We start from the raw sequence: 27,859 nt of genomic DNA, 5'->3' as shown, positions 1-27,859 counted from the left end.
TGGGATCATTCAAGAAAAGTGCATGCATCTTAAGTGTGTATTTAATTACAACATACAATTTAATATTAGCATTTAGCTAAAGCGCAGCCTGACAGCCTTGTTTTGACAAGATACAATGCCACCTTGGTGACCCAACGTCTCACCCAATGAAGCCAATCCCAGCTGTCACTTGGTGAGAAGTGGGGTACACCCAGGACTGATTGCCCATCAATCACAGGGCTGACTCATAGAGAGAGAGAACCTGTTGCACACTCACATATACGGGCAACTTTAGAGTCCCCAATGAGCCTAACGAGCATGTCTCTGGGTGGAAGCTGGAGTAGCCCTTTCATCCGGAGTGGGATTCAAACCAGGAACCTTGTAGCTGTGCAAATTAAATCTGAACTAAATTAAACTGAGCTGTGTTTCTATTAAACATCTACCAAGCAGAATGCTAAAAAAAACAACCTTTGATATCACATGTAAAAAAGGACCCATAACAGAGCTGTCACCACGATGAAAACCAGGGAACTCTAAACTCTCTCCGCTTCGTCTTGAGGATGATTGTGAGCTCCTGTGTGGACTTCAAGGACCTCTGCATCTCCAATCCTCTCTGCAAAAGAGAGACAACGAGAAGGTTAAGCTTATACTAAATGTTCTGGTTCCTGCTAATGCAAGGTGAAAAAACCTACTTTACTGACTTACAGTCAGTATAAAGGAAGGTCAACCCTTTTATACTGTAAGACTTAATCCACAACAGGTGTAATATTTTTTCTTTATGAAGCGTTACACTAAATGCTTGGAGCCCATATGAACGGGGGTGTTCTCGAGACATAATGATGCACACAAGATGAATGAATACACAACAAAAGCCAGCAGGATGAAAGAGACGCCTGAGTGATAAACGACTTCGGGTCAAGGCTTCCTTTCCCGCGTGCTGCACCATTTACAGTAAAAGAACTCGTTTTTCTTGTGATTTACTTTAAATAACAGCTAGCAGGGAACGTTTCCATAACATGGTCAAACATTACCTTCAAGTTGTAATTACGTTTGAAAGAAAACGTTTTAAATAAAGTTCTTGTAACGTTAAAACAAAGACAAAACGTTTCAACTGGGATGTCAGAACGCCTTTTATAAAACATTTGCTCAATGTTACATAAAAACAAAAGGTAGAAAATGTTTACTGCAACATTGTGAGGATCTTTTCAGGATGTTAGTGTGGCCTGAATTATCAGAACGTAATTCATAAAACTGAAAATAAACCATTACCAGAACATCGCACGTAACATTCTCAGAACGTTCTTAGAACAAAAAATGACCTTTGCCGAAATTTCAACATCGTGATGCAGATTAGTAAAAGGTACAAATGAAGCTTTGTCAGGTCTGTCCTCGAGGGGAGAAGAAAACTACTTTTAAAATGCTCGTTTGGGGCCGCTGGTTCAGCTCAGTTGGAACAGGAAACTCACATTATATCTGTATCTGTAATTTAAGTGTGGCCGGGTTAGATGTATTGATGGGTGACACACAGCCTCTGGGAGTGACGGTGAATTTTGCGGGCATTGCGGTTTAGCCAGAGTTTAGCGATAAGGACTTCCAGCTTCCTTTTCCGTGCGCTGCATCGTGTACAGTCCAGTTAGCAACTTGCGAAGCGACCGTGTGCTCAGAACAAAAGTGAAGCTAAATTTCGCCCTTCATGATAGGTCAGCAAAATAAACGGCGTAATTTCTAGGTTCATTAGTTCCGTGTTCATCTGTTTCCAGTGAGTGTTAGTTTCACAAGTTACACAGAGGCTGCACACAAACAGATTTTAATTTCTTTACTTTAATTAACGCGTCTTAAGTTTGCCGAAATATCATCATGAGGCAGATTAGTAAATAGTCAAAGCTTTGTCAGGTCTGTCCTCGAGAGGAGACTACTTTTAAAATGCTCTTTTGTTGAACGGAGGTCGGATCGATCATTTCTGATGCAATCGAGGAAGTCAGGACATCTGAACGGCTTTCGTGACACAGCGTCAAGGGAATTTATCTCACGTTAAATTTTAGATCTACAGGTAGTATAGAGATGAATAAGAAGCTAAATCATCCTCAGATCACGCTGACGGGAGCCGGGATGTCATTACGGCGCGTTCCGCCTGCAGCCTGCTGATACGTGACTGGTCAATATTACTTGGACTACAAGCGTAGTAAAAACAAAAACCAGAACACTTACTCTACATTTCTATGAAGACTCTGTAAATAGAGATTACAGCCCAGCTAATGGAGGCCTTGGAAAGCAGTCAGCCCAGTGCATTCCAGGACTTTTTTCTCAGGTTCCTTTTGGCATCAAACACGAATTACAAAAATACTTGAGTCTTTCTTCTGCATAGTTTTATGAAAGGACCAATTATAATGGGAAATTTAAAGGCTGTTGGAAAATAGCAGGAAGAATTGAAAGACGCACAAATTCTTCAGGTACACTGAAAAACTTGAGTTAAAAAGAATGAAGAATGTGAGAAGCTTATAGTTAAGACGTATAGTTACCTGGTTTGTCTTCGTTCAAAGCCCCCTTTGTTCTGTGTGAGCTGGAGAGGTCAATAAAAAAACATTAGACATGTTCATCTCTAAAATAACAGAATAGCAACATCAATCAGCCTGACCTTGTTCTCTGTGCTCTTCTCCACGACTGGTCCGAAGACGCCAGCGGAGATACACTGTGAGCAAAACTCTGCTGTTGATGGCCGGAGAGGTCGACCCCATCCAGAGCCTGTTTGATCATCCCCATCACCAGGTCTTTCTCTGAGGGTTCAACAGGGAGACAAATCTCTTTCATCAGCAGTACATTGTGCCAACGGAGCAAATAATACACTCTTTCATTGCTTAATTAAATTACTGTAACCCTCTTTGTGTGGTATAGCAGGGTCCACAGGCAATTAACCTTTAAATGGGTTAAGTTGACTGGAACTCATAAGGAGGGTTAACTGAAAAGCAATTTCAAAAATGTCTCTGCTGAAGCATGTCCATCAATTGGTTCTTAATTCAAAAAGTTTTACTAATTTTTCAGCTGCATGATTTTAATTGTAATATAAATCTTGCATCCGACGTTCTGGTTTGCTTTGTAGGTCATATGAAGGCAGTTTTTAAGGGCCTGTGTCCACTAACTGCGTTTTTTGCGCTGGCAGCGCTCACAACCTCAATTTCAGAGCGCTTCGTAACAGTGCTTACTGTTGCTAGGTTACCAGAGTTGTCTGGCAGCACCTCCGCTTCCCTTGGTAGTGACCGTTAAGTCTGTTTTTAAATCGCTCTGTATGCTTAATATTTGCTTTAATTCAATTAAATTTTACGAATAAAACATAAAAATGATGGAAAGGAATCGGGTCCTGGCGTTAGCAGCAGCTCTACAGATGGAAATCGTGCCCTCGAAAAAACGAGAGGATGCGCTTCTCCTCTGCCATTTTTGTTGACAAAGTTGACATCGGAAGTCACACCCCTTCTTGATTTTGATTGGTCGCTGAGAGAGAAGTGACATTGACGAGCGCGACAGTTTCAATTGAGAGCGCTTTGTATAAACGCTGTCAGTAGACACAGGCCCTTAATCGGCCACTTCAGCAATTTTCTTTTCTTTTTTTTAGATTAAAATTTTTTGCCTTTATTTTTACGACAGCTGAAGAGAGGCAGGAAACGTGGGGAGTAGCGAGTGGGGGATGACATGCACCAAATGATCGGCAGACCGGGAGTCAAACCTGCGATCAGTGCGTCGAGGACTGTAGCCTCTGTACGTGCGGCGCCTGCTCTACCAACTGAGCTAAACAGCGCCCCGAGAAATTGTATTTTTAAAGGCATTACTTTAATTAACTGATTGAATGTTCTTCCATACTCCAGAGTAAGGCTGCTCAATATTGTAAGTTTGTGATTTTATACCATAAAAAATATGATAAATAAATGAAACATAAAAAGAATGGATGTGAAATACATGTTCCAGTTTTTTTCCATAAATGTGAAGCATTCATAAGAAACTAAAAGTGCATTTTTCAAAGATTTATTTTCCGACAACTCAAAGCGCTTTGCTCTATATGCACAATTTCCAGCTGTAGAGCTAATTCTGCTGGTATTCTGTGCAGCAGGGATTGTGTGAGAATGCATAACTAATTAGTGACCTTCCATTTCTTCACACTACATTAGTGTGTGAATGTGTGTGTGAAAGGGTGAATGTGACATGTGAGTGGTCGGTAGAATAGAAAGGCATTACTAAAATGCAGTCCGTTTACCATTTACACTCATAAAAACCCAACTGAAATGTGACCTTGCTTACAGAGGATTTACTGATTTAAACATTTATTAATCATGAAATAAAAGAATAGCAAGTAAAACCACATTTTTTCATCTATAAAAGTAATGTGGATATAAATGTTCAAATGTGTTGTGTTTGAGAACAATGCATCCTCCATATAAGGGGCTGTGGCTCAGTGGTAGAGTTGGTCGTCTTTCAATCGGAAGGTCGGAGGTTCGATCCCCAGCTCCCTCATGTCGAAGTCCTTGGGCAAGACACTGATCCCCGAATTGCTCCAAGTGGCATAGCCAATGGGTATGAATGTGATATCTGATTGACAGTTGGGCACTTTACGTAGCAGCCTCTGCCATCAGTATGTGAATGGGTGAATGTGATATGTGGTGTATAAGCAGCTTTGAGTGGTCGCAAAGACTAGAAAAGCGCTATGTAAGTACAGTCCATTTCCATATATGTGTAATTAAAAAAGTGTTTTACCTCGTTGGCCCGCTAGCAGAAGCCACTGCTGGACTGAGGACAGAGAATCCGTCTGCAGGATCTGACAAAGCAGCTCCAACACCTGACGAGAGAGCAGGAAGGCTGTCAGCATGAGAAATAAGCCGGGGGGTATTTGCCAACAACAAAGCAACTGCAGTGCAATCTTTGACAGTAATCTTGTGAATTTCCATGATGTAGGGCAGCTCCTTTTGATCTGCTGCTGACCATTCTTTTCAAGAATAAAAGCTTTGCCTACTTTCAACCCCAAATGACTCTTTTTCTTCCTGCTGTGGAGCTAATGATAAGTAAAGAAACAGGTGTTTCACCATGAGCTCTTGATCAAGGAGGGGCTGAGGATACAGCAGGCGCTGGGAGAGGGATCTGCGTTGGTAAGACTTGGAGGACGGAGGGATGATTCTCCCGGTTTCAGCTGAATATTGGGTCTTTCGACGGACTAATTCTTCCTCGGGTTGGTCCTGGAATACATTGACAAAAACATGCTCATCACTACAGAAACTTCACTCTAATTATGCCCCATTATACCTGTTAAGTACTCAAGAGTCTACTGATCTGCTCAATGTATAGGCGCACAGCAGCGTTTTGTGCTAAATGCTAACATGAGCATACTATCAGGCTCAAACTGACCAGGCTAGCATTATTTCTAGAGGGTATAATGCTAACCATGCACTCTATATTACTTAAGCATGCCATCAGATTAGCATATGCTGATTAGCTCCGACCACAAAGTACCCAGCAGCAAGCGTATATACCATAGCGCTGATTACCATGGGTATGCTAATCAGTGCAAATTGGCTAATGTATGGTAATTAGCGCCGATTAGCCAGCTAATAAGCACAGCTCACAAAGTAGCCATGGAGGCGCAGCAGTTACCACTGTAGCCCCAGAGTGTGAAGGTTCTGTTTGAACTCGCAGGAAGCCATGTTCTTGGGTTTCCTCCAAGTACTCTAGCTTAACCCCAAAGTCCGAAGATATGCTAGCTAGGTTAATTAGCCACCTGTAAATTGACTGTGCATGTTTATGTTTATGTGTAAGTGATATAGCTAATGGCTGTATGGATTGACAAAATCTACGACCTACCAGACCCTGCCTTCCAGAGCATGCAGCACAACTGCTGGTACAGGCTCTCGTGATATCACGCATTGATTACAGGCCTTCCTGCATTCACATTCAAACCTCTGCAGATGGTCAGCAGCGCGACTGGTCTTCAATTAACCCAAAACAACACGTGTCACTCCACTGTTCATATCCCTCCACTGGCTCCCAGTTGCCACTCGCATCAAATTCAAAACCCTGTTACGCTGTAGCAACAAAAACAGCTCCTGTCTACCTGTACTCCCAGGTCTACACTCCCTCCCGCCCACTACGCTCTGCCAATGAGAGGCACCTGGTACTCCCATCACAATAGGGCCCTAAGTCGCTAACTAGACTCTTCTCCTCTGTAGTCCCCATGGTGCCGACCAGCAGCACCAGTGTCCAATCACACTTGAAGCTGTTTGTTGTCTCTTACTGACTTCGTTCCCTCCTGTCTTGATCGTTGCTTGTCTTGGATTAACTCTCAGATGTACGTCGCTTTGGACAAAAGCGTCTGCGTCTGTGGTCAGGCTAATAAATGCAACTTCTGCTTTAAGGCATCAAATGAAGATCCATGCCCCAGCTGAGCCTCGCAGGAAGATTTAAATAATGAACACAGCCCTGAATATATCCACACTGAACCTTGGCTGAGCTTGTTATGGGTTTGTGCCTCTGAGACTTCAATTGGCTGCCTTCGATTTGCATTTGAATAACTCCTCATTTATTTGACAAGGACAGATGTATGCAGTGCATAACTTAAATGCTGTGATTTTTTCTTGTTTTTATCACCTTTAGGGGGCTTTCACATTAGGGACCCGGGTCCAGATCAGAGTACTGATTAGTGTGAACACTGTGTACCGTACTCGGGCAGGAATCATTGATCCGTACCTGGGTTCACTTAAAAAGGTGGTCTCGAGTCAGGTTCATGTGTACTCAGGTACAGTACGCATCAGATGTTCATGATAACCGTACCAAAACATGGAAGTGGACTGCTTTTTATAATGTCTCCTCTGCTGCTGAAATATTTTTGCAAAGGTTTGTGACAAGGATGAAGTACCCTTAAGAAACCCTGGACAGATTTTAGATCAAAGATATTAAGTGTACCTCTTTTTTGTCTTTTTGTGCCTGAGAGGACAAAGTGACTTTGGCTGCAAGGTCTTTCAGCTCATCCCTCCAGGCTTCCGAAAACATCGCTGTGGAATAAAGAGAAAAAATACTCCATGTGGTTTCTCTGAAGGCAGAGCTTCAGACAAGTAATTACAGAATGTTGGTGATTGTGCAGGTTGTTAACATACCTGATTTGTTTTGATTACTGCTGGCCCCATGCAGGTTCTTAGCGAGCGGGAAAGCAACAGATGGATCGGCTGCTTTCCTGAAGACGTGGCTTTTGAGAAGTGGATGGGGAAATAATCCCGAGGTGACGTACCAGTCGTCTCGCACCATGCAAACGGGACGACCGTTGAGTCCTTCGGGAAGAGAAAGGTGTGACATTCACAGTTCAGCACACAGCTTAAGAAGCGGTGGAGGCTTAAGAAGAGTGGGATAAAAAAAAGGCCCTGAAGAAATGAAGGTAAAACTCCCGCTGAGACTAGAGCTGAGAACAGAAGACCGATTCGCATGCCGTCTCTTTCATATATCACGTTGCTATTCCACGTGCGCACAACTGCTCCTGAATATTTCAGCTAAGGTGTGAATTATACCTCATCTCAGAAGGGTTTGCACAGTATCCACAGTTAATGTCAGTATGAGGACTTTGTTAATACTTTTATTTTAAAAGCAAAGTAGCATTTTAAGCTAATTAACTTCATAGCTGTATTAAGCTCTTTCAATAAATGACCTGGAGTCAAAATTAAGTGGATATTGTTATTAATCATGTCTCCCGTAGGCTGACTTTTAACATCTTTCACAAATAGGTAGAGCTTTGATTACAAAAGCTTTTAATAGATGTAGAAAAAACAAACATGCTCTCTTTTTCCCGAGGATTAATCGTATTACATTTCAGAGTGTACAACTGACACAGTTTACAGAGCACATTTAAGTCCTTTATCTGTACAGCACCTTCTGAGAGGAACAAAGTTTGACAACAGTAGAGACAATTTTGACTAGAAAATAAAGGAATACACCGGCTTGCCTGTCAATGTCACTTCTCCCTCAGCGACCAATCAAAATTAAGAAGGGGCGGGACTTCTGATATCAACTTTGTCAACAACAATGGCGGAGGAAGCTAATCCAGGGGTACTCCATTAAAATTAAAAGAGGTCCAGTTAGAGCAAATAATGTCCGACCTGCGTTATATATTATAACTTTAACACATAACTCTCATAATTTAACAATAATAATGAATACTTCAATACTGGTAAGGAAATATAGTGTGTGCTTGTATGTTAGGGGGTCTGGGGGAAATTTTGAGTGTTACAAGTTTTATTTCCTTTATTCTGTTTTGTTTTTATGCCCCAGTTTGTGTCTTTATTTTTGGAAATGAAAACAAAGTAATTAGAATAATAAATGTCTGGTACTTCAAGCATGAATTTCACATTCTAGCAGGATTTAAAGAGCCATATTCACATGGTAGTGTAATGTTGTCAGTGCAGAAGAAAAATGAAAGAGAGCTTTACCTCTTCACTGAAGCTGCTCTCTCGCTCTCTGCCTCCTTTTGAAGATTTGACCACAACAGGAGGATTCACGTTTGCCAAATTTTATTTCATGTTTTGCCGAAAAGCAGACGCAGTTAGACTTTTTCTCATGGCTAGTTTAAAACAGGCAGTAATTACGCAATAAATAACATTTAAACGCGCTGTATACGGATGGACCTGAGAGACAGAGAGAGAGTGAGAGAGAGAGCACATACCGGGTACATATAAGAACAGAAGTGCGGATAGAAGAGGAAAACTGATCGTTTGATGATTCTGTGTAACTCTCAGGTTTCTCACTGAAGTGTGTGTACTAAACTGCAGCCTGGAGTCTCTGTTAACAGAGACAAACGGAGTGACAGTGTCAGACACTGTCCGAGTTTAACAATCGCCACGGTCACGGAGCATGTACGAGTCTGTCCAGTCTTAAAAGCTCGATTTTCTCTACTTTTCACGCCATGTCTACTTTTCCCTTAACTCACTTGTATTCTCCTACTGTCTCGGCTGGCTCTTCCGTGTGTATCTGTATCCTCACACACACACTTGGTCCAGTCGCGATGTTTATCTGAGTAACAGGTTTGATTGACTAAGTAGCTTCACGTGTGGTGATTTACAACGAATGCATTGGTCTGTGAGTTTCCTGGACCCCCAAATCACTACCGTGAAGACAGAAGAAGCTGCGCAGGTTAAAATAGATGCGCTAATCAAAACTGTAAATAGGTCCGGATCAGGACCGCAGCCCGCCATTTGGGGACCTATGAGCTAATCCTTTAGTGTGTTTTTTGAGGGTACAATTTCCAGATGTAGAGCTGCTGCTAACGCTGTAAGTTTTCTTTGTTAAATTTGAATAGTAGCAAATATTAAGCTTACAGAGCGATTTAAAACACACTGAAAGATCACGACCAAGGAAATCTGAAGTGCCGCCAGACAACTTCCGTATCCTAGCAACAGTAAGCGCCGGTGAGAAGCGCTCTGAAATTGAGGTCGTTGGCGCTGCCAGCGCAAAAAGCGACATTACTGAACACAGGACCTAATAATTACTTTCACGAAACTTCCCTCCAGTATTTTTCAGACTGGAACATGTCCAGAACATTTGCGTAAGGTAAGTGTCACAGCGGGGATTCACATCAGAACAATTTGGCTTTGGACACATTGGCCTTGCCCGACGGCCTTGTGACGGGCAAAGAAATGTGTAAATTAACCAGCTTAGAATGATTCCCGTACATCATTTAAATAAACTTTTGAAAATTGGAACTAGATTGGAACCGAAATGAATTCATTTCTTTGGGGAAATTACAAATTAAGGTTCAAAACAACTACTGACGTCTGTGCTGCATAAATGAATAGGTAAACGCATACGTAAACACTGTTATTGAGGGAAACGTATCAATCAACTTTCAAAATAACGCACTATGAACGTCATCTGGTGCCCAGTAGGCTAGTTCCGCTGCTCACCTTGAATGTGCCTCACCCTGTGTGGATGAGGGTTGTGTCGGGAGAAGAAGGAGTGATGACTCAAGGCACCGAAGCGCGGACTGCTTGAAGTCAGCCTCTTGGTCAATTCAGCGCTAAATGGTGCATGATTGGTCTGACTGTGGCTCCTCTCTCCTGTCGTCCCCCTGAAGTCTAGACTCTGTGTTACCGACATGTCTTGGGAAAGCAGCTGAAGGCCTTGCAACGAAGTCTGAAGAAATAAAGGAAAACATTTTCAGTGAAGCACTGTTCTGAAGAGATGTGGTTGAAATACAGTTTGATATTAAAGGTTTTTGTAAGTGCAAAGTTGTGACCACACATGCTGAAGAATAACTAAAATCTAACAAGAAGCAAGACAGAGACGGATCAAACTTCATTTTCAAGTGTCCAAAGGGAATTTTTGCATTTCAAATTTGGCAAAGAAATGTATATTTTTTGTTCTTCCAGGAAAATATCCACCAAGAGGAGAACTATAATTCCATATTAGACAAAAATATATGAACTACTTTACCTTAGAAAAGAGCCCGCAGCTCTCAGCCTCTGGTACTTAACACTCTGTGTTTCTCTTTGTTGCTAAGAAACATGAAGTAAACATGAAACAATGGCATCTGTGCACAATGAGTGACGGCGATTCTCAAGCAGTTCATTTAGACTTGATTTTCATTCGCAGAGCAGCTGTAATGTTGCAATTTTACATGTTAAATGAAACGGCTTAAGTCTCAAGTTTGGTGCAGCATCTACACAGTGACACATGGGTGCGAATATGAATGTAAATGTGCTTTGCTTCTGACTTGTGTCAGAAGAAGTTATATTTCACACGCAGTATCGCTACTCTTCAGTTTAGAAAGAAGTTTCTCTACTTTTTTATAAGAAGTGTTCAATATTTACACATGGGCAGCCCACATTCAGAGCCTAAAGTCCTCGATGCGGCGGCCCTGGGTTGGACTCCCACCCTCAGCCCTTTGCCATGTGTCATCTCCCATTCCCTCTTCCCCTGTTTCCAACACTACCCACTGTCCTCTTTATAAATAAAGGCATGAAAGGGCCAAAAAATAATCTTAAAAAAGCCCTGCATTCTTTCTAATAACCAGTAGGGGGCGACTGAATTGGTTGCAAAAATAAATCTGATTGTATGAGACCAAATGAGGAAATTACCCTACTGGAGGTGTAGCGATGCCTACCCAACCTGTCCTCCAAATGTGGTCGCTTCTGCCAACACACACAAAAAATAAATCCAGATTGGGTCATTGGGTGAGTTAATTTGGCAATTTTATCATCATCATCAGAAAAAAACTCTCATAAGGGGATAATAAGAACAGAGAAAAACCCAGGGAATAGTGAGCACCCCGAACTTTAGTCCTCACTGTTACTTCGGGTCATTGCTTTGAGAGCACAATAATAACTGAAAGACATTTTTCTTTTCCTTTCATGACAGTGGTGGCCGAGGCCAATGTTCAAAGGGATGAAAGTGACAGAAGAAATGAAGCAGACGTCTACAAAGTCTCCCTGACTGTTGATGGAAACGATGCCCTTGGGAATGATCCATTATAGAAGTGGTCATTATGCAGATACATTCTTCAAAAACAGATGTGACAAGGAAATGTGATAAAACTGACTCAATTTCCAGCAGTGCAAAGTGAATTCAGATAAGCCCCAACTGAACACCGATAATTAGAAGCAAATGTATTCAGGAACAGATCATTACTCATTTAATCATTAGGTCACACCATAGACTGTATAAAAAGATGGACGACATGACAGCTTCCTAAAAGTGAAGCCAAAACATTTCTGGCGCCCCCTGCTGACTGGCTGCAGTATAGGTCATAAAGCCCGCCTCCTCCATGTTAACAGGTGGGACATGAGTCAAACTATAAAATCAAAATACACGCCCGATACTTTTTTTTTCAAACATGGTTTCTGTCATTATAGCTAGTTATTATCCTGCTGATTTACGTCCAATTGTTCATTTTTCTGACAAGTTTATTTTCAATTAGTTATTTGATGCTGTAAAAATAATGATTGACAGCTCTGTTGACCAATTCGGCTCCTGCAGCCAATCAGTTCCGGGTGAGCAGAGCGGAGGACGATCCGCGAGTGGAGACGTAACTAAAACAATCACTACAGTCATTGAAGTTTCCATACCTGTGAACGTTAACCTCAGACCAACACAGAGAAGCTGTTCTGCTGTTAAACACGCCGGCATGCGGGATCCTTGCTGTTTTTTCGGTAGGTTAAGTGTTTGTTTGGATTAGCGGAAGTGGCTACGGACGCTTCACTCGCCGATCCCTCCTGCGCAGTCTCTGGCTCCATATGACGTCGCCATCGCAAGATGACAGCGCCTATCACAGGGGCTATTTTGGCATCAATTTCGTACAGTGGGAGCAGATGGAGACGCATTGTCCATCTATATATTCAGTCACTGGTGGAAACATAACTAAATAAACGTTGGTTATTTATACAGTCTGTGGTTGGCACCAGGAATAGTTGCATTTTACGTAAGGATTCGACAGCACAAGGTTGATGGGCGGTGAGAGCTAGCATGGAGGGGGGTGGCTCTGGGACACCAGAGCTAATAACACGTTGAGTCTCCCCGAGGTGTCGTTGACCTAACTTGACGAAACACAGGTGAAGGAAGGCAGCCACTTGATAACCCTGTTGATGTGCTGCCTCTTGCTGCCCATGTAACTACAAGTTTGAGTTGTGGAGGCTGTTTAAAGCCATGGGGTAGGATAAGTAGTATCGGCTTAGGGGTATAGGGTCACCCGCTACCCCACGTGAATTTATCTTTCTGACTCCTTTTAGGGGTCACATTTAGGCAATAGGTTGAATCACCAATAAAGTTATAATTTTGGTGTCATAATTAGTTATGCAAAATGGCCTACGTTTAATTGTCAAGTCTAATTGTAATGATGTGTATTTGTGTTTGTGTTAAAGCTGTCATTTCATTACCTGGGTAAAATACTGATAGGCTTCAGAGGACAACTTCGTCACCGGAGCCATCATTGGTCCGTCATCCGGTCTTCTCGAGTCAGCTGAGTGTATACACACACACACACACACTTACACACACATGCACAGAGATGCACATTAACACAGATGAACAGCTGCAGCAAGAGTAGCAGCATGTTCTGCTGGGTGGTGGAGGAGGAACATACAGACGCACTCGAAGGTTTAAAAGAAGGTTTAGGCTCTTAGCCTTCACTTTTTTTCTTCTTCTTCGTCTGTTTGAAAGCAAGTCACCCTCAGGTGTTGAGGCTCGTGTATCAGGATGGCAGCAGCCTCGACCGACGCGGAGCAGGGGTCCACAAAGATCACACCTGAAGCGCTGCAGGAGATGCTCCAGTACTACAACCTGAGCCGCCAGGAGTTCATCAACACGTACAAGATCCAGCCGCTCGTCTACATCCCCGAGTTACCGTACAGCGCTAAGACCACGTTCGTCATCATGTACATGGTGATCTTCATCCTGGCTCTGTCTGGGAACAGTTTGGTTATTTACATAGTTCTGAAAAAGCGCGCGACGCAGACGGCGACGGATATTTTCATCTGCTCTCTGGCAGTCAGTGACCTGCTCATCACTTTCTTCTGCATACCTTTCACTCTGCTGCAGAACATCTCGTCGGAGTGGTTCGGGGGTGAGTTTCAAACCTTTACAAAGATCATGCCGTCCGTAAAATGCTAATTTTAATGTGCCAAATTAAGTCAGCTTTGATTGGACGCACGGAGTAGTGATTTTAACTTAATGTCACTAAATGCAACGTGGAAAAGCTGATTAAAAGTACCAAAGAAATGTGCATGAACCCTTAATGTTGCATTAAAAGTACTGAAAATGCATGTATTGACAGTTGCATGCATGCACTAAGGAACACTGCCGTTCAAAAGTTTGGTATCACCTGTTTCATTGATTGTTCCCCCCTCTTTCCTTTAATAATGGCTACTTTAAAGTCTATTGAAACAGACAAATTGTTGCATGTAAGGGCAGCTGTGGCTCAGATGTAGGGAGGTGCGCCCACTAATTGGAAAAGTGGCGGTTGGATCTCCTACTACTGCATGCTTAAGTATCTTTGGGCATGATACCGAGCTCCAAATTGCAGGCAGAGCCATCTGTGTGTGAATACATTTGGTTCTGATGAACAGGTTGGCACCCTTCACTATCAGCGTATACATGCATACTCGTACTTTGAGTGCTCAGAAGAGTTTTAATTAGCCAGTCCATAGTATGTTCAGCTGATGTGGGAAGAAGGATTAACCTTGTACTTCTGAATTACAGTTTTAATCTTTACTAAAGCAACACAGCTCGTCTTCTAATACCGGCTCCAAACAATCATTATGCTACACTGAAACAGAGCCTTGCTCCCTGTAGAATCTGATTTAATTGCAAAGCTGCTAAGCTGCCGATTATGCTTTTATTTAACTGATGCTCTGAGTCATCTTTGCCTCTCTGCCCTTCCAATTTTTCAGTCTGGTTGAACCCACTGTGCAGAGCATTATGTTAGTGAATGAAGCTTTAGTTGGAGTGATTCAAAACTTTAAAAAAAGGACTGAATATGTTGCAAGAGACACCATCATACCAAAGCTAGACTTTAGTGTGATAAGGGTGGAAAGATGTCGAGGAGGAGAGTTGTTGCTGTGCTGTCAAAGTTTGCAGAATGTAGAAAAAACAGGAAGGACACACATGCAACGCTACCCTTATAAAATGCTATGAAATACTCCTTTAAAGCTCCTGTGAGGAACTTTCAGTTTGTGTTGATTTTGGCGCCCCCTGTGGACAAAGCCGTACCTCTTATCTCTTTGCTGATTTGTCCTGTACGTGGTCTCATCCTGCTTTCTTATAAGCTGGGATTTTATAATATATAACACCACGTGTTAAAGCAACAAGGACCCTGAAGAACAGCTGACATTAAGTGTATCATAGCAATAACAGGCCAGCTCGAAGCATGTGCTGCTAATGAAATGCAGTCTTAATTAGCTCAGGGCGAAGCTGGGTGGACTTACTCTGATGGTCTCTGCTCTGTGGGTCATTAGCCGTGAAATGTGCGATTGATGCGTTCGAGTGCAATCACAGAATTCAATCAAACAAAAGAGGAGAGGAAGAGCTCGCCTGCGTGTGCAGTTTCTAATCACACGCCGGGATTGGTTGGTAGAAATGCATGTTCTCTGCTGTTTCTCATCGCTTTTCTCACCTCTGTGTTTCCTGCAGGGGTTCTAGTTTGCAAGACAGTTCCCTTTGTGCAGACCACTGCCATAGTGACCGGCATCCTCACCATGACATGCATCGCCATTGAGAGATACCAGGGCATTGTCTTCCCGCTGAAAATGAGGAGGCAGTACTCGTCAAAAAGAGCATACAAGATGCTAGGTATTCCATGTTTCCATGTTGGGAGGGGGTGTGTTTGTGTGCTCGAGGAAATAAGTACAAAAACTAATTAAGCATTGTGTTGTTATGGCTGTGAGGAAGTTGACATGTGCAGGATGGCTACCCCACGTTTCCTGCTTCCCTGAAAGTGTCACGAAGGCCAAATTAATTCTATAATATCTATGAGATCTAATTAAAGCTGGTATAATACAGGCGTGAAGATGCATGTAAACGTCTCACAGAGAGGGCTCCAGGCTGCATGTAGGCGAGCACGCATGAGGGTTGAGTTGTTTGTTTTGCACTTGGATGGATGTCAAGTATAATGTGTACATGTTCTCCTTACTTGAATAGAGGTAGATTAAGCAATCGCTTTGCTTGACGAGCAGGTGCGCTCATGCTGGTACTTTGATCCATTTTCTGTCAAGAACAAACAGCACTATTAAAAGGACTCCCAACCCCCGTGCACATTGGCTTACTTTCATGCAGAAGAAGAAGCCAGCGTCAGTCCTTTGAACAGTGTGCGCTGTGTGTCTGGATGTAACAGAAGTTAGCAGCAGGAAGTGAAAGTGAAACTTTGTAGCTCCGCCTCTGCTTTGATTTGAACTTGAAAGATGTTGAAATCTACCGGAGTCTTGACACATTTAGTCATTTTTTTGTCGTGCAAAATTGATAGCGCCAAGGGATAATTTGATTCCCCGCCTTGTGGATATGTCAAATGTCATGTGCACTTTGAAGGAAAGAAAATATCAGTAGCCTCAAAGGAAGAGCTCGACGGTTAATGAGCAGACTTCTATTTATGAGTGGATGATATTGGCGTATCATGCAGTAGATATATTAAGGTGTATTTTAGGAGATGTGCAGTAAAAGAAGTTTGCAGGGACAAAATGCACAATATATCTAAAGGACAGACGACAGTGATGCTGTTAAATGGAAGCAGCCTCACTAATAGAACTATTATCTTGCATTAAAATAGGATGGCTAATTAAGTGCAATTTAATTGAGGCTGCTGTAAAAGTGTCTCCTGCATTAGTCACACCCTGCTTTCTCTCTTTTAATTTCCTCCTCAGCTATTGTGTGTGCTGTGTATTAATTTTGAAGCAGGTTTTATCTGCAGATTACGTCGTGTGTGTTAATGTTCTTTGTGTCTGCGCCCTGCAGGGCTGGTATGGATCGCCTCAGTGGTGGTGGGCTCTCCCATGCTGTTTGTACAACAGCTCGAGGTAAGTGGTGAACTTCAAAATAATCCATTATTAAGAAAAAAAGTCATCCTGCAGCTGAGACTCAAAAGAAATGATTCAGCACTGAACATAGAATATGATGAATTTTGAATAGAATAATTTAAAACCGTGAGAGGGAGCGGGTACCTTTGAGAAACACAGAGAGCCAGTTAATAAAAAATAACCATTTAAAGTGTCTTTATGTGTTTGTAAGAGTAAAGAAGAACGTACAAGCGAGTTTAGTGTGGTGGATTTGGAGTTAATAACAAAACTAATCCTATTTTGAAGGGTACTAGTGTTGTTCTTCATACTGTAGCGAAATGCTGAAAATTAGGATGATAAAGTTGTAATCTCGAAGATTTTAGTTTCGTTCTCTTTGGCGGCACCTGTGGCGATAAGCGGTAATTGCTGGCGCACACTTCCCAGATATCCAGACAGTGTTGCATGTGTGTCGTCCACGGTTGGCTCCGGTTGTAACTCTTGATTTTCCTGGCTGACGGTCGCTTTCCTTTTCAGACTGTTTGCCTTCATCTGAGCGTCGAGTTTGTTTCTTTTTCTTTGGATTTTCACTTATTTTTGAAGTTGTATCTGTAGTCATCCATCTTTTCTTTGTTTGGTCAGCCATAGTAGATTACTGTTTACCCGCAACACTAGCAAAGACTGGAAAAGCAGCCGCTAAGCTCCGCCTACCCTCTCTGGCAGACCAACCACTGCTGGGTGATGGAAAACGCGTCACTAACTGGGCGCCGCTTGTGATTCTTTCCACGAAAGTCGCCACAGACACCCAGTCTGTAATACTGCAAACACAAAGGCTTTCATCAGAGGCTCAATCACCATTGTGTTACCTCATTCGGCGATAGATAGTGACTTAACAGACATTTATTTACATGAAAATCTTCAAGATTATATCTTTAATTTTTGTTGCTCATTTTAAAGTGACTTGCGCAAACATTGACCCCCATTGGATTTTCCCACTTTTTTTTACAGTGTACAGCCTGGAATTCTTGTAGATCTATGTGGGCATGTTACTGTTTGATTAACAAAAAAAAAAGAGCAGACATCTGTTTGATGCACAAGTTAACTTGCATGTTGTTGTTTGCACCTGATCTTTACAGAAGAGTTTAACAGTCAAACACCCGTGGAATATCCTCCCTCACAATCTGAAAGTGTGGTATTTACCTAATCAAAATCCATTTTAAAGCTCCTTTTTCGCTGGTTATAAAACAGACTGAAATTAATTCTCATCACTCTGTATGAGGTACAAAAGCAAACAAGACCATCAGCGACAAAATTGATTATTTCCAGATAGTTATTTTTAATGTCTGAAACTGCTGGCGGAGAGGTAGGTGTCAGACGAAGCGATTAACTGTACGCTGTCTTTGTTTACATTTTCCAGGGCTAAGATTTAAAGTGAGTGATACATATAACTGCTAAAGAAAGCAGGAGATTTTTTGTTACAAACCACCACTTAAGCATGAACAGGACAAAATCAGCAAAGAGATAAGAGGTACGGCTTTGTCCACAGGGGGCGCCAAAATCAACACAAACAGAAAGTTCCTCACAGGAGCTTTAACTTGCAGTTTTAACACCACAACATTTGAAAGGTCAACGGGGGTAAATACTTGAGCTAGGCACGGCAGTTCAACCTTTTTCATTAATAAAGTCATTGTATTGAAATGAGCTCTCTGTGGTGCTACAGTGATGCTGTTGCTGTGGTTTCTCACAGTAACACTGGGCTATGTTTTCTTGTAATTCTAATGTGGGTGTTTTAATGTAAAACCTTCCTACTCTGTTTTGGCTGCTGCAGTGATATGCAAACAAATCTATTACATGTTAAAAATTTGAAATAAAATCGCTTGAAAATTGTGAGAAACTGGGTCAAAAAACTAAAAGAAGAAATCCAAGAGTTGGTTTGTCGTGCTCTTCTCTGCAGGAAATGTAGTTACATAACACACGTCACATCACCTCACAGAATAGCTCCCTGTCAGCCTGAGCTTCTCTTAGTGTCTTTATTCTTGTTCCAGGAATAATACCTTTTCCCCCGTCTATCCTTCAAGGTGAAGTACGACTTCCTGTACGATCACTACCACGTCTGCTGTCAGGAGAGTTGGACCTCTATGACTCACAGGCAGGTGTACACCACCTTCATCATGGTGGCTCTGTTCCTGATCCCTCTGGCGGCCATGTTGTTCCTCTACACGCGCATCGGCATCGAGTTGTGGATCCGCAAGAGGGTGGGCGACTCGTCGGTCCTGGATACAATGAACCACAGGGAGATCAGCAAAATCTCCAAGTAAGTAAGATAGTATAGAAGTGGTATTTGTGCTTTTTCACCACAAAAAAGAATCTTACGGCGGGAGACAAGATCTTAGGTGTTGGATGGCTTCTGATTTCCTTTTGTAGTCGGAGCATTTTTTTAAATTTAAAGATGCATTTGGCATTTAAGTCTATGAACAATACTTGTGTGGGAAGAGAAAGCTACACTTGTTGTCGTACGGTGGCCCATGAGTTAAGAGAACGGTCTTCATGTAGTCTGGATAGCTTTTGGCGTTGTACCTGCGAAACGCAATTGGCTGAAGTTGTTGGTGGAAAGCCGTTGACGGATCCCATCCTCGTTGTTGTCGTAGTGGCTCCTAGTGGTTCTTCGTGGGCACCTGCAAGAAGGTGAAAGAGAACCTGACCTGCTTTCGAGGGGAGACGGTTGCTCAGTCTGTAGGGACTTGGCTTGGGAACCGGAGGATGATTTGTTCAAGTCATGGACCAAGCGTGGCAATTGGAGCAGGTAGCCGGAGAGGTGCCAGTTCCTTTCCTGGGCACTGTCGAGATTGAGTCGCCCCGAATAGGGTCCTGTCTGCGCATGTGTGTATTTCAGGCCTATGTTTGTATAGCATGTTAATAAAAACAGAGTGAAAAAAGTTGAATTTCCTCTCTGGGATTAATAAAGTCTCCTTCTTTTTTTAGTTGCTGTACAACTTTAGGCAACATGATAGCTTAAACTTTCGGTCGTTACCTACCGGATCAAGAATTTGTCGGAAGGTGAGAAGTCACAAGACAACCTAGAGCAAAGTTTGCATCTCGTATCGTATGGACAGTCTCTTAAACCTATCAAGACAGGCCACCGAAAGAAGGGGAAGGAAAGAAATCTGTCTTCATGTATCCGCCCAATTCAATTCCAATTCTAGAGAGGAGAGATGACGGGCATGTATTCAAAATGTCAGATAATGACACATTGATGTCTGGAACTAAAGGGCAACACTCCTGTTTGCCTGCATTGAAACACACCTAGCTGTCATTTTCTGCAAATCCCGAATACCTTATTTTGACTTCTTTAACGGTGACTCATCTGGTGTCACTTGAGGCCAAAGAAATGACACCACTTCCTGTAAAACAGTCAGTGTTTTTTTTTTACTTATACGGTTACTGCACACTTTTTCACACATTTCATGAGATGTAAATGGCTCAACCAACCGCCTGCTGTTTTCAATCAGCCAAGAACCCTACAAAGCCGATGCTAAGTCAACCGGTTGGGATTTGTCAATGGTATTAAGAATGCCCTCACTGTCACTGAGCCCCTCCTGCAACACACTTTCCTAGCTGTCCATTTTCAAAAGTAATCTCCAGGCTTCTCAGCTCAGTCTGCAGGCTGCTGTGAACAGTAGATTTCACACTGTTTTTTTCTACACGCTGCACTTTGTGATGTCACAAATTGCAGCCTCAGCAGACTTTGGAGAGCTGGCCAAGTAGAAGAAAGTGGGCTTGTAGGAGCGGGGTTTTTACGTTCCAGGCAGCATAATACCCCCCCCCCGCCCTTTAAGTGTCTGTATGAGAAGCTTTGGGTTTTCAACTCGATCCAAAATAAACCTATCTTGATAATCTTAGACACAATAAAAGGAAAGTCAGGTAAAAAGGGCGATAAAGTCTACTAACATGGTAGTGGTCAGGGGTGATGGACGGATCAAGCAACGCAGGACATAAACCCAGAAGACTGGAGTTTTAGTCTTCGTATTTTAAAGCTCCTGTGACGAGTTTTTACTGAATGTGAGTTTTCGTTATGATTTTTTCAAGATCAGAAAAGCGATATGACATACCGCTTTGTCCAAATAGGTCGCCAAGTTTAACACAAAATTCCTCACAGTAGCTTTTACCAACACCATACTGTGGTTTGTAAACTTTACAAAACTGTAAACATTTTACAAAAGACTAACCTGTTTGTCTGCTAAATGGGGAATGCCAAAGCGCCTGCATTTGATCACCTAGGATTGCATAAGTGTGAGGATAATCTTCCATCAGAGGAGACACGTGGCTGTGTTTACCCTCAGCAGACTAATTGTGGGAGTGAGTAATAGTAAATAGAGCATTGCTTTTCCACACTGGGAACAGCAGTCCAACACGTGTTTGACTGCCAGAATTTTCACGCTGACTCACTGTCGTACGGGCACACCGTAATTGGAAGAGTGCCGTCATTAGTGTTATTAGCTGCACCTGTTACGCTAACGCTGTCACAATCAATGTGTTTGCTTTATTATCGGTTACCTCTGTAATCTTTTCTGTTTGTTCTTACCTTTAACAGGAAAAAGAAAAGAGCCGTGAAAATGATGGTCACCATCGTTCTGCTGTTCACCGTTTGCTGGGCACCTTTCCACACAGTCCACATGCTGTTTGAGTACTGTAAGTATCACTGGAATCACAAGGTTCTTTACGATGCAAAATTATATCAGTTCATGTGACAAAGATACGATATTTGCTGATATCACAAAGTCTGCCACAATACGATTTAATTTGATTCAGTTGAGAATTCAGCACTCAATATATTGATATGAAAAGAGATCATAGGCCCATTTAATACAATGAGTTATATTTAGGCACAAGAACAGTCTGAATATGATTTTATTTTATTGCTGAAGTTCTAAACTATATTTACACTCTATATACTGACGATATATCGCTTTATATTTAGGATGACCATATAATCAATGTTTTCACTTTTTATTGATGATATTGAAGGTGTGATTGTTCCGATACCACTACTGGCATTGGTATCAACGTTCGATATTGATACTTGCTTTGGTATTGGGCCTCCAATACTGATATTAGCATCGGTATCTGCCTTTGATATTGATACTGGCCTTGGTATTGGGCCTCCAATACTGATACTGGCATTGTTATTGTGCCTTCCAATACTGATATTGGTATCGGCATCTGCCTTTGATATTGATACTGGCATTGCTATTGTGCCTTCCAATACTGATATTGGCATCGGTATCGGCGTTTGATACTGATACTAGCATTGGGCCTCTAATACTGATATTGGCATCGGCCTTTGATACTGATACTGGCATTAATATTAGGCCTCCAACACTGATATTGGCATAGGTATCGGCCTTTGATATGGATACTGGCATTGGTATTGGGTCTCCAACAAAGATATTGGCATTGGTATCGGTCTTCTATACTAATACTGGCATTGGTAATGGGCCTTCCAATACTGACATTGGCATTGGTATCGGCGTTTGATACTGATACTGGCATTGGGCCTCTAATACTGATATTGGCATAGGTATCGGCCTTTGATATGGATACTGGCATTGGTATTGGGTCTCCAACACTGATATTGGCATCGATATCGGTCTTCGATACTAATACTGGCATTGGTGTTGGGCCTCCCAATACTGATATTGTCATTGGTATCGCCCTTTGATTCTGATACTGGCATTGGGCCTCCAGTACTGATATTTCATCAAAAATCTCTCAAAAATCTAAGTCAATGCACTGATCCAGTACCAAAACCAAATAGCCCAAAAAATATACTGGTGTTAAATTATCGTGTGACGATAACTAACATAAACAGTGTGTTGCTAGCAGAGGGTGTAAGGTTAGCCAAGCTAACAAAATGTCAACAATAAGTGTTATTCCATCAATATTATGTATATATGTTTCTAATCGTACTAGTATTGTAGTGATATTCAGTATTGGCCAAACCTTAAGTCTAGTGTCATAGTCTGTATCGGTATAAATATCGGTATTGGACAAAAAATGGTATTGGAACATCCCTAGTTGAAGGGTCTATATATGGATCCATAATTATATATTGCTACACCTCTACTGGAGTCTATATCAATGTAATATAATATAATATAATATAATATAATGTTAAATTGTAAAAGGAACCATTTACTCAGACGAGTTGGATATTGCCGATTGTTTAAAGTCTCTGTGTTGAGTTTTGGTCTTTCTTTGGATGTTCCAGACGACCTGGAGAACAAACACGACGGAGTCACACTCAACATGATCATCGCCATCGTCCAGGCCATCGGCTTCTTCAACAGCTTCAACAACCCCATCGTGTACGCCTTCATGAACGAGAACTTCAAGAAGAGCTGCGTCTCCACTCTCTCCCACTGCCTAAGAAAAACAAACCAGCAAGACGGCGCCGTGGTGGCGCCAAAGCTGAGCGTGCAATTCATCAAACCGCATAGCAGAGAAGCTTTCCTGGAATCAGACGAAGGCAACAGCTCCAACCAGAACTCGGCGGATAAAGGGCATTCAAGTTCCTCGCAAAGAGAGAGCACGCTGGAAGTAATAGGTGAAAAGATCTCCACAATCCAAACGGAACTCCCTGCAAACAGCTCCTCTCAAGTCAAATGAAAAAGGTCTGACTCAAAGGTCACCTGCTGCAAGTGCGTCAGATGCAATTTCAAGTCTCACAGTTGCATTATAAGACTCAGAAAGTTTGAAAACAAACTGTATCTGCAGTGCCAGAAAAAGAGTGTTTTTGCACTCTTGTCATGAAGGCAGATGATGAGATGAAGGAACTCCAAAAAGCGACTGCATTGGGAGCAATCTGGCCCTGCTGTCAGACAGTTTGTTATCTGACTCGAGGGATAATTGCCGCTGGGATGTCTTTGAAATCTGCCTGACTTCCAGGCTGCCTCTGACAGTGAGTGTTCAGTGATGTGTCACAGGGAACTATGATCAATGTCATCCCAAATGATCAGCGCAGTGGTTTTACGGTACACTTGGAACCAATCGGAAAAGACACTGTGGAGAACTCTGCTAATAGCAGCAAGGGATCTGCTTTTTTTCCAACAGGAACCTCAGCTCTGTTCAGGTCAATTCAATTGCAAATGTTTTTTTAACATTTAATGGCATTAATGTAGAGTTTTTTGCAGCTAACTTAAAAAGGGCATCCTTGCAAATCTCAATCTTATAGTTTTTGACAGATAAAGGGATAAAAGGACCTCATGCCTTAATGTTTGAAACAGGGTAGAATTTTCTCATAAAGCACCGTGCAGGTCTTAAACGCAGCTTTTTTTATGGATCAAACCAGAAAAAAAACCATCTTCTGCTGGCTTCTTTTTATTTTTTAAATCAGATTTATTTTCATGTGCGCCAAAGTAGAGACACTTTTGGATATAAGATGTGTTACTGCTGCAAATGATACTGGTGCAGTCATTTAATCATGACAGGATGAAACACAGCATCACGTGACGGCCGCGTCACAGTAATGGAATGAGAAGCGACAGTGAGACTGAAGGGACACACACGAGGGAAAGGTTTCAGTGTTGTGTTTGCTTAATGGTGCCGTGGACGTGGAATATTCCTGTAATGTTGATGTCTCGCGTCATTTTGTTGTATATTCAAAGTTAGGTTTGTTATCATAGGTTTGGTAGTGACACGGTTCTGTGCATACCGTTGAGAAGAATATTTTGAATAATTTAAACTTCATTTGTATCTTTTTTTAAATGCAGATTATTGATTAAAAATAAAAGTCAACCCTTACAGAAGTGGCATTTTTTTTAAAGATTGTGCTCATTCTCATAAGCAAGAACAGGATTGTGCAGCGAACGAGGTCATAATCCTGTTCACATCGCCTCTCAGATCTTATTACTCGGTTTTCAGCACATATCGGGTCAAATTCAAATGTGTTTAATTAAGGGGTGTATTGAAATGACTGGAGTAGGGAGGGGAGATTAATAAAGTGAGGCTCTCCCAGGGTCAGTGATATTTTCATTTCAAGCCTCCCTTTTAAAGAGAAAATCCTGCAACCCCCTGCCCCCTTTATCCCCGACAGGATAATTAATCTCCCTCCCTGAACATACGAGTTCATTTAAAGAGGGGATATTATGCTGCTTCACATTTTAAGACATATATAATTTTACAATGTTGGATGACCATACAGACTAAATGTGGGTGAAGATTCATATCTGTAGGTAAAAGTATGTTGGAGTAATCCCCAGGCTTCTCAGCTCAGTCTGCTGTGAACGCCAGGTTTCACACAGGTTTTTCTACACACTGCACTTTGTGACATCACAAAAAAAACAAAAAACGCTTCAATGTAGGAAAGCATTGAGTAGGTGCCGTTTAAAATCTAAGATAAAACCGTAAACAGCTTTATCTCAAAGTTAAGAACACCTTCTCATTTCTGCTCCAGGAACACGTGAATCAGGCTGCACTTTGTGACATCACAAAGTGCAGCCTCAGCAGGCTTCGGAGAGATGGCCAATCAGTAGGCTTGTGATAGTCAGTGATAGCAACTTTAGTAACAGCATGAGAAGACACGCTCCGTTGTAGCTGGCGCTTGGTTCAGTTTGTCATTTGCTATTGCTAAGTGATAGATGTAACGTTACATACCCTACATTCATAAAAACAAAGACGTCCCAGGGAACATATCATTTCGTCCCAAACACATTTTCTATCGTCCCCGAAACTTCACAGAGGGCAGCCTCAGCAGGCTTCGGAGAGCTGGCCAATCAGAAGAAAGCGGGCTTGTAGGGGTGGGGTTTCTTAAAGGGACAGAGCTGTCTTGAGTCACTTTAGGCTGTATGAGGGCCTGCACAGAGCACCAGTGTGAGAAAAATGAGTTTGACTGTAAATTATGCTAAGCTACTCCACAGGTATCACAGAGTGAAATATGAAGCTTGAAATTAGCATAATACCCCCCTTTAAATGAAAATAAAGCTGAGACTCTATTTTTGGTACTCTTCTTTTTTTTCCTCTCATTTCCTGTATCTCCATTTCTTTTTCCTGTTGACAAATAAATGCATTATACACTGAATAAAACTTTTTTACATGCATTTTTTTAATAGCAAAAATTCAATAAAAAAATATATATATAGCTGAAAACTTGAGATGTATGTGAAAGCTGCAGCTCACTCAGCCTCTCTCTGAGTGTTTCACGTCCCACAGGGATCAGAACGTGTCACCGCTGCATGTTTTCCGTTCACTGGGAACGCACAGGACTCAGCCATGCTTTTGATAGCAACCAGCCAGGCTGAGCCTCAGCGCTTCTCGCTCTGCACAGGGCCACAGGGTTTGCTTCAATTACTTTACATTTTGGCCTGAAGGAAACCAGGGAAGTGACTCACAGCAGAGAGTTAGCATACTAAATAATGAAAATTGTGGGGGGCTGCGTAATTCTGTGTTTTCCCAGAATGACATTTTTAAAAAGGTTGCCTCTGAAACGGGCCGTTCAGCTGCAGGTCGACATCGACCAATCGTCATTCACCGTCATTCACCTCAGGCTGCCTTCTCGTAGTCAAGTCGTTGTCAAGGTTTCAACTCACCACTCCGATACCTCCTGGCGATTCTGGCTCGTACATATAAGGCCGAATAGCAGATACTAGAGCAGCCATGTTTTCTACAACTTTGGAGTTACAGTGCAGTGCGGCCGCTCCCCCACGTGGGATCGCACATGTGGGGGAGGGACTACGCGGTCACTCCAAATACTGTCAGCCAATCGTGGCTGAGGTCTGACCTTTGAATGGCAAAACGGCTTGTTCGTTTCAGGAGGAAGGAGAGGCACCAAAAAATAAACGAAACAAACTTCAGCAACGTGATTCAGAAACATATAAGACTAATAGAAACGTGACTGCATAGCTAAAATACAGTTTGTCCCCTTTAAGTTTGTGGTTAATGGACAGCATTCTCCCACGATGCATTGCAACAGGGAAATGGAAGAGGTTCTTACAGCTGCAAAAAAACGTAAAGAAATTGTGGCAAGGGTTTAAAAAGCTCAACTCTTAAAAACAAAAGGTACAGATAAGGTGAGGAAGTGAGATCCGATCACAAGTGGTCACTGAAGACACATTCAAGGGGCTCGTTAATGCTAGGTGTGAACTGCTGTGCTTAGAGCCGACCACTCGGACACATGGATAATACCAGGTCTGAACACCCCCTAAGTTTGCACCACGGTGGTGTCTTACATTGTCATCCCAAGAATCTTCCTGCTAATGTAATGATGAACATGTCAAAGAAGTGGTCGCAGATGTTCATACTTACATTGCTGTCTTTGATAAAGGTTGTTACTGTGTGTGAAGTCTGTTGGATCCATCTTTTAAAGTTTCTGAGAGGTGGGCCAACAGGGAGTGTGGAAGAAAACGTCTGTGCCAAGGATTCTCTGTCATTTCTTTTTATTACATTATATACAATATTATATTATTATATAAAAGGCTTCATGAAGGATGGAACATTTCAGCCTGGATGAACCCCAGCCAATATCACCCTTTCAGAACAACACAAACAACCTTTCTTCGTTCCTGATGTGTTTCACAGTTACGTCTGAGGAGCGTGTAACCCGCAAACAAGAAGAGATCAGATCTTCATGATTAACTGTTCTCAAGTCTGCATGTTTAAATAATGAGTTCTCTCACGCATACAAAACACTGCGGAGAACTCTCGAGGGAACAAAAGATGTCAATCTACATAACAAAGGAAACAACGTATTATACAAACAAATAATAAGCCAGCAGATTCAAACTGAAGTAATGAGCAACTCCAATACCTCTTGCATGCTAACAAGCTAGCATGTTTTCAGACTCACTTCATTACAGCAAAAAAAGCCGGCCCTATCCTCTTTCTGCCAGATCCCGAAAGAAAGCAAACTATCAGACACTTCGGCAGGCACTTTTGAATTTTCTGAAGATTATCTTAAGATAAAAAAAACTACCTCGAACTCGCTCTCGGGTCAATGCTACCTAATCAGAGGAACGTGGAAGTCCGGGCTGTCGAAGAGGAGAGGCCTTTTGGCCGGGGAGGGATCCTTGTCCGCCTTGTGCAGGAGTTTAAACAGTCCTGTCCCGATGTTCATTGGAATCCCCATAATGATGCACTCAGACACACCTGAGACAGGAACACAGGAAGTGTTAAGACCTAATTAAGCCAAAAGACAAGTTCGATATTTTGCTGGTGACGCAGTTTACCACAGACGGAGTCTTTTTGTCCGAAGTACGCGGCGTCGAAGAGGTGATCTGCTGTTTTCTCAAAGGAGGCCAGCATGAGGACGCTCTCCTTCATTTTGGCTAAACCGAACCTGGTGATGCCGAGAATCTCCCCCTGAAACGACAGGAAAAAACAGGTGACATACTTCAACAAAG

At 42.2% G+C, this 27,859-nt stretch overlaps 3 protein-coding genes across 3 annotated transcripts in view; 1 reads left to right on the top strand and 2 right to left on the bottom strand.

The window, feature by feature from the left end:
• Positions 1-512: 512 nt before the first annotated feature.
• On the bottom strand, positions 513-10,089 carry tbata (thymus, brain and testes associated). Its single transcript, XM_069663904.1, has 8 exons — positions 9,897-10,089; positions 7,107-7,277; positions 6,916-7,004; positions 5,046-5,195; positions 4,720-4,801; positions 2,615-2,753; positions 2,499-2,539; positions 513-592 (listed from the first exon to the last, which is right to left on the bottom strand). The coding sequence occupies exons 1-8, from the start codon at positions 10,087-10,089 to the stop codon at positions 513-515; spliced, it is 945 nt and encodes a 314-aa protein (XP_069520005.1).
• Positions 10,090-13,063: 2,974 nt separating this feature from the next.
• On the top strand, positions 13,064-23,180 carry qrfprb (pyroglutamylated RFamide peptide receptor b). Its single transcript, XM_069665021.1, has 6 exons — positions 13,064-13,549; positions 15,115-15,273; positions 16,429-16,490; positions 18,545-18,780; positions 21,058-21,155; positions 22,735-23,180. The coding sequence occupies exons 1-6, from the start codon at positions 13,183-13,185 to the stop codon at positions 23,130-23,132; spliced, it is 1,320 nt and encodes a 439-aa protein (XP_069521122.1). The 5' UTR covers positions 13,064-13,182; the 3' UTR covers positions 23,133-23,180.
• A 3,707-nt stretch (positions 23,181-26,887) lies between these two features.
• polr3a (polymerase (RNA) III (DNA directed) polypeptide A) overlaps positions 26,888-27,859 on the bottom strand; it is a 38,779-nt gene continuing 37,807 nt past the window's right edge. The window contains exons 30-31 of the mRNA XM_069664441.1: positions 27,686-27,818; positions 26,888-27,605 (exon numbers count right to left, since the gene is read on the bottom strand). Coding sequence (XP_069520542.1) covers positions 27,457-27,605; positions 27,686-27,818 — 282 coding nt within the window. The 3' untranslated portion in view covers positions 26,888-27,456. The remainder of the gene's footprint in view (positions 27,606-27,685; positions 27,819-27,859) is intronic.

Source organism: Semicossyphus pulcher, unplaced genomic scaffold, assembly GCF_022749685.1.
Source record: "Semicossyphus pulcher isolate SPU_LCO1_2020_fin unplaced genomic scaffold, fSemPul1.0.p SCAF_16, whole genome shotgun sequence".
Taxonomy (NCBI): Eukaryota; Metazoa; Chordata; class Actinopteri; order Labriformes; family Labridae; genus Semicossyphus; species Semicossyphus pulcher.
Note: the sequence above shows the minus strand (reverse complement) of the source record. Positions and strands in the feature narration are given on the sequence as shown.

Coding starts and splice junctions, on each gene's coding strand:
- tbata (XM_069663904.1), bottom strand. CDS start 10,089: ATGTCGGTAACACAGAGTCTAGACTTCAGGGGGACGACAGGAGAGAGG. Junction 7,005..7,106: donor CAGTAATCAAAACAAATCAG/GTATGTTAACAA, acceptor TTTATTCCACAG/CGATGTTTTCGGAAGCCTGG. Junction 4,802..5,045: donor TCCTTGATCAAGAGCTCATG/GTGAAACACCTG, acceptor CTCTCTCGTCAG/GTGTTGGAGCTGCTTTGTCA.
- qrfprb (XM_069665021.1), top strand. CDS start 13,183: ATGGCAGCAGCCTCGACCGACGCGGAGCAGGGGTCCACAAAGATCACA. Junction 13,550..15,114: donor CTCGTCGGAGTGGTTCGGGG/GTGAGTTTCAAA, acceptor TGTTTCCTGCAG/GGGTTCTAGTTTGCAAGACA. Junction 21,156..22,734: donor CCACATGCTGTTTGAGTACT/GTAAGTATCACT, acceptor TGGATGTTCCAG/ACGACCTGGAGAACAAACAC.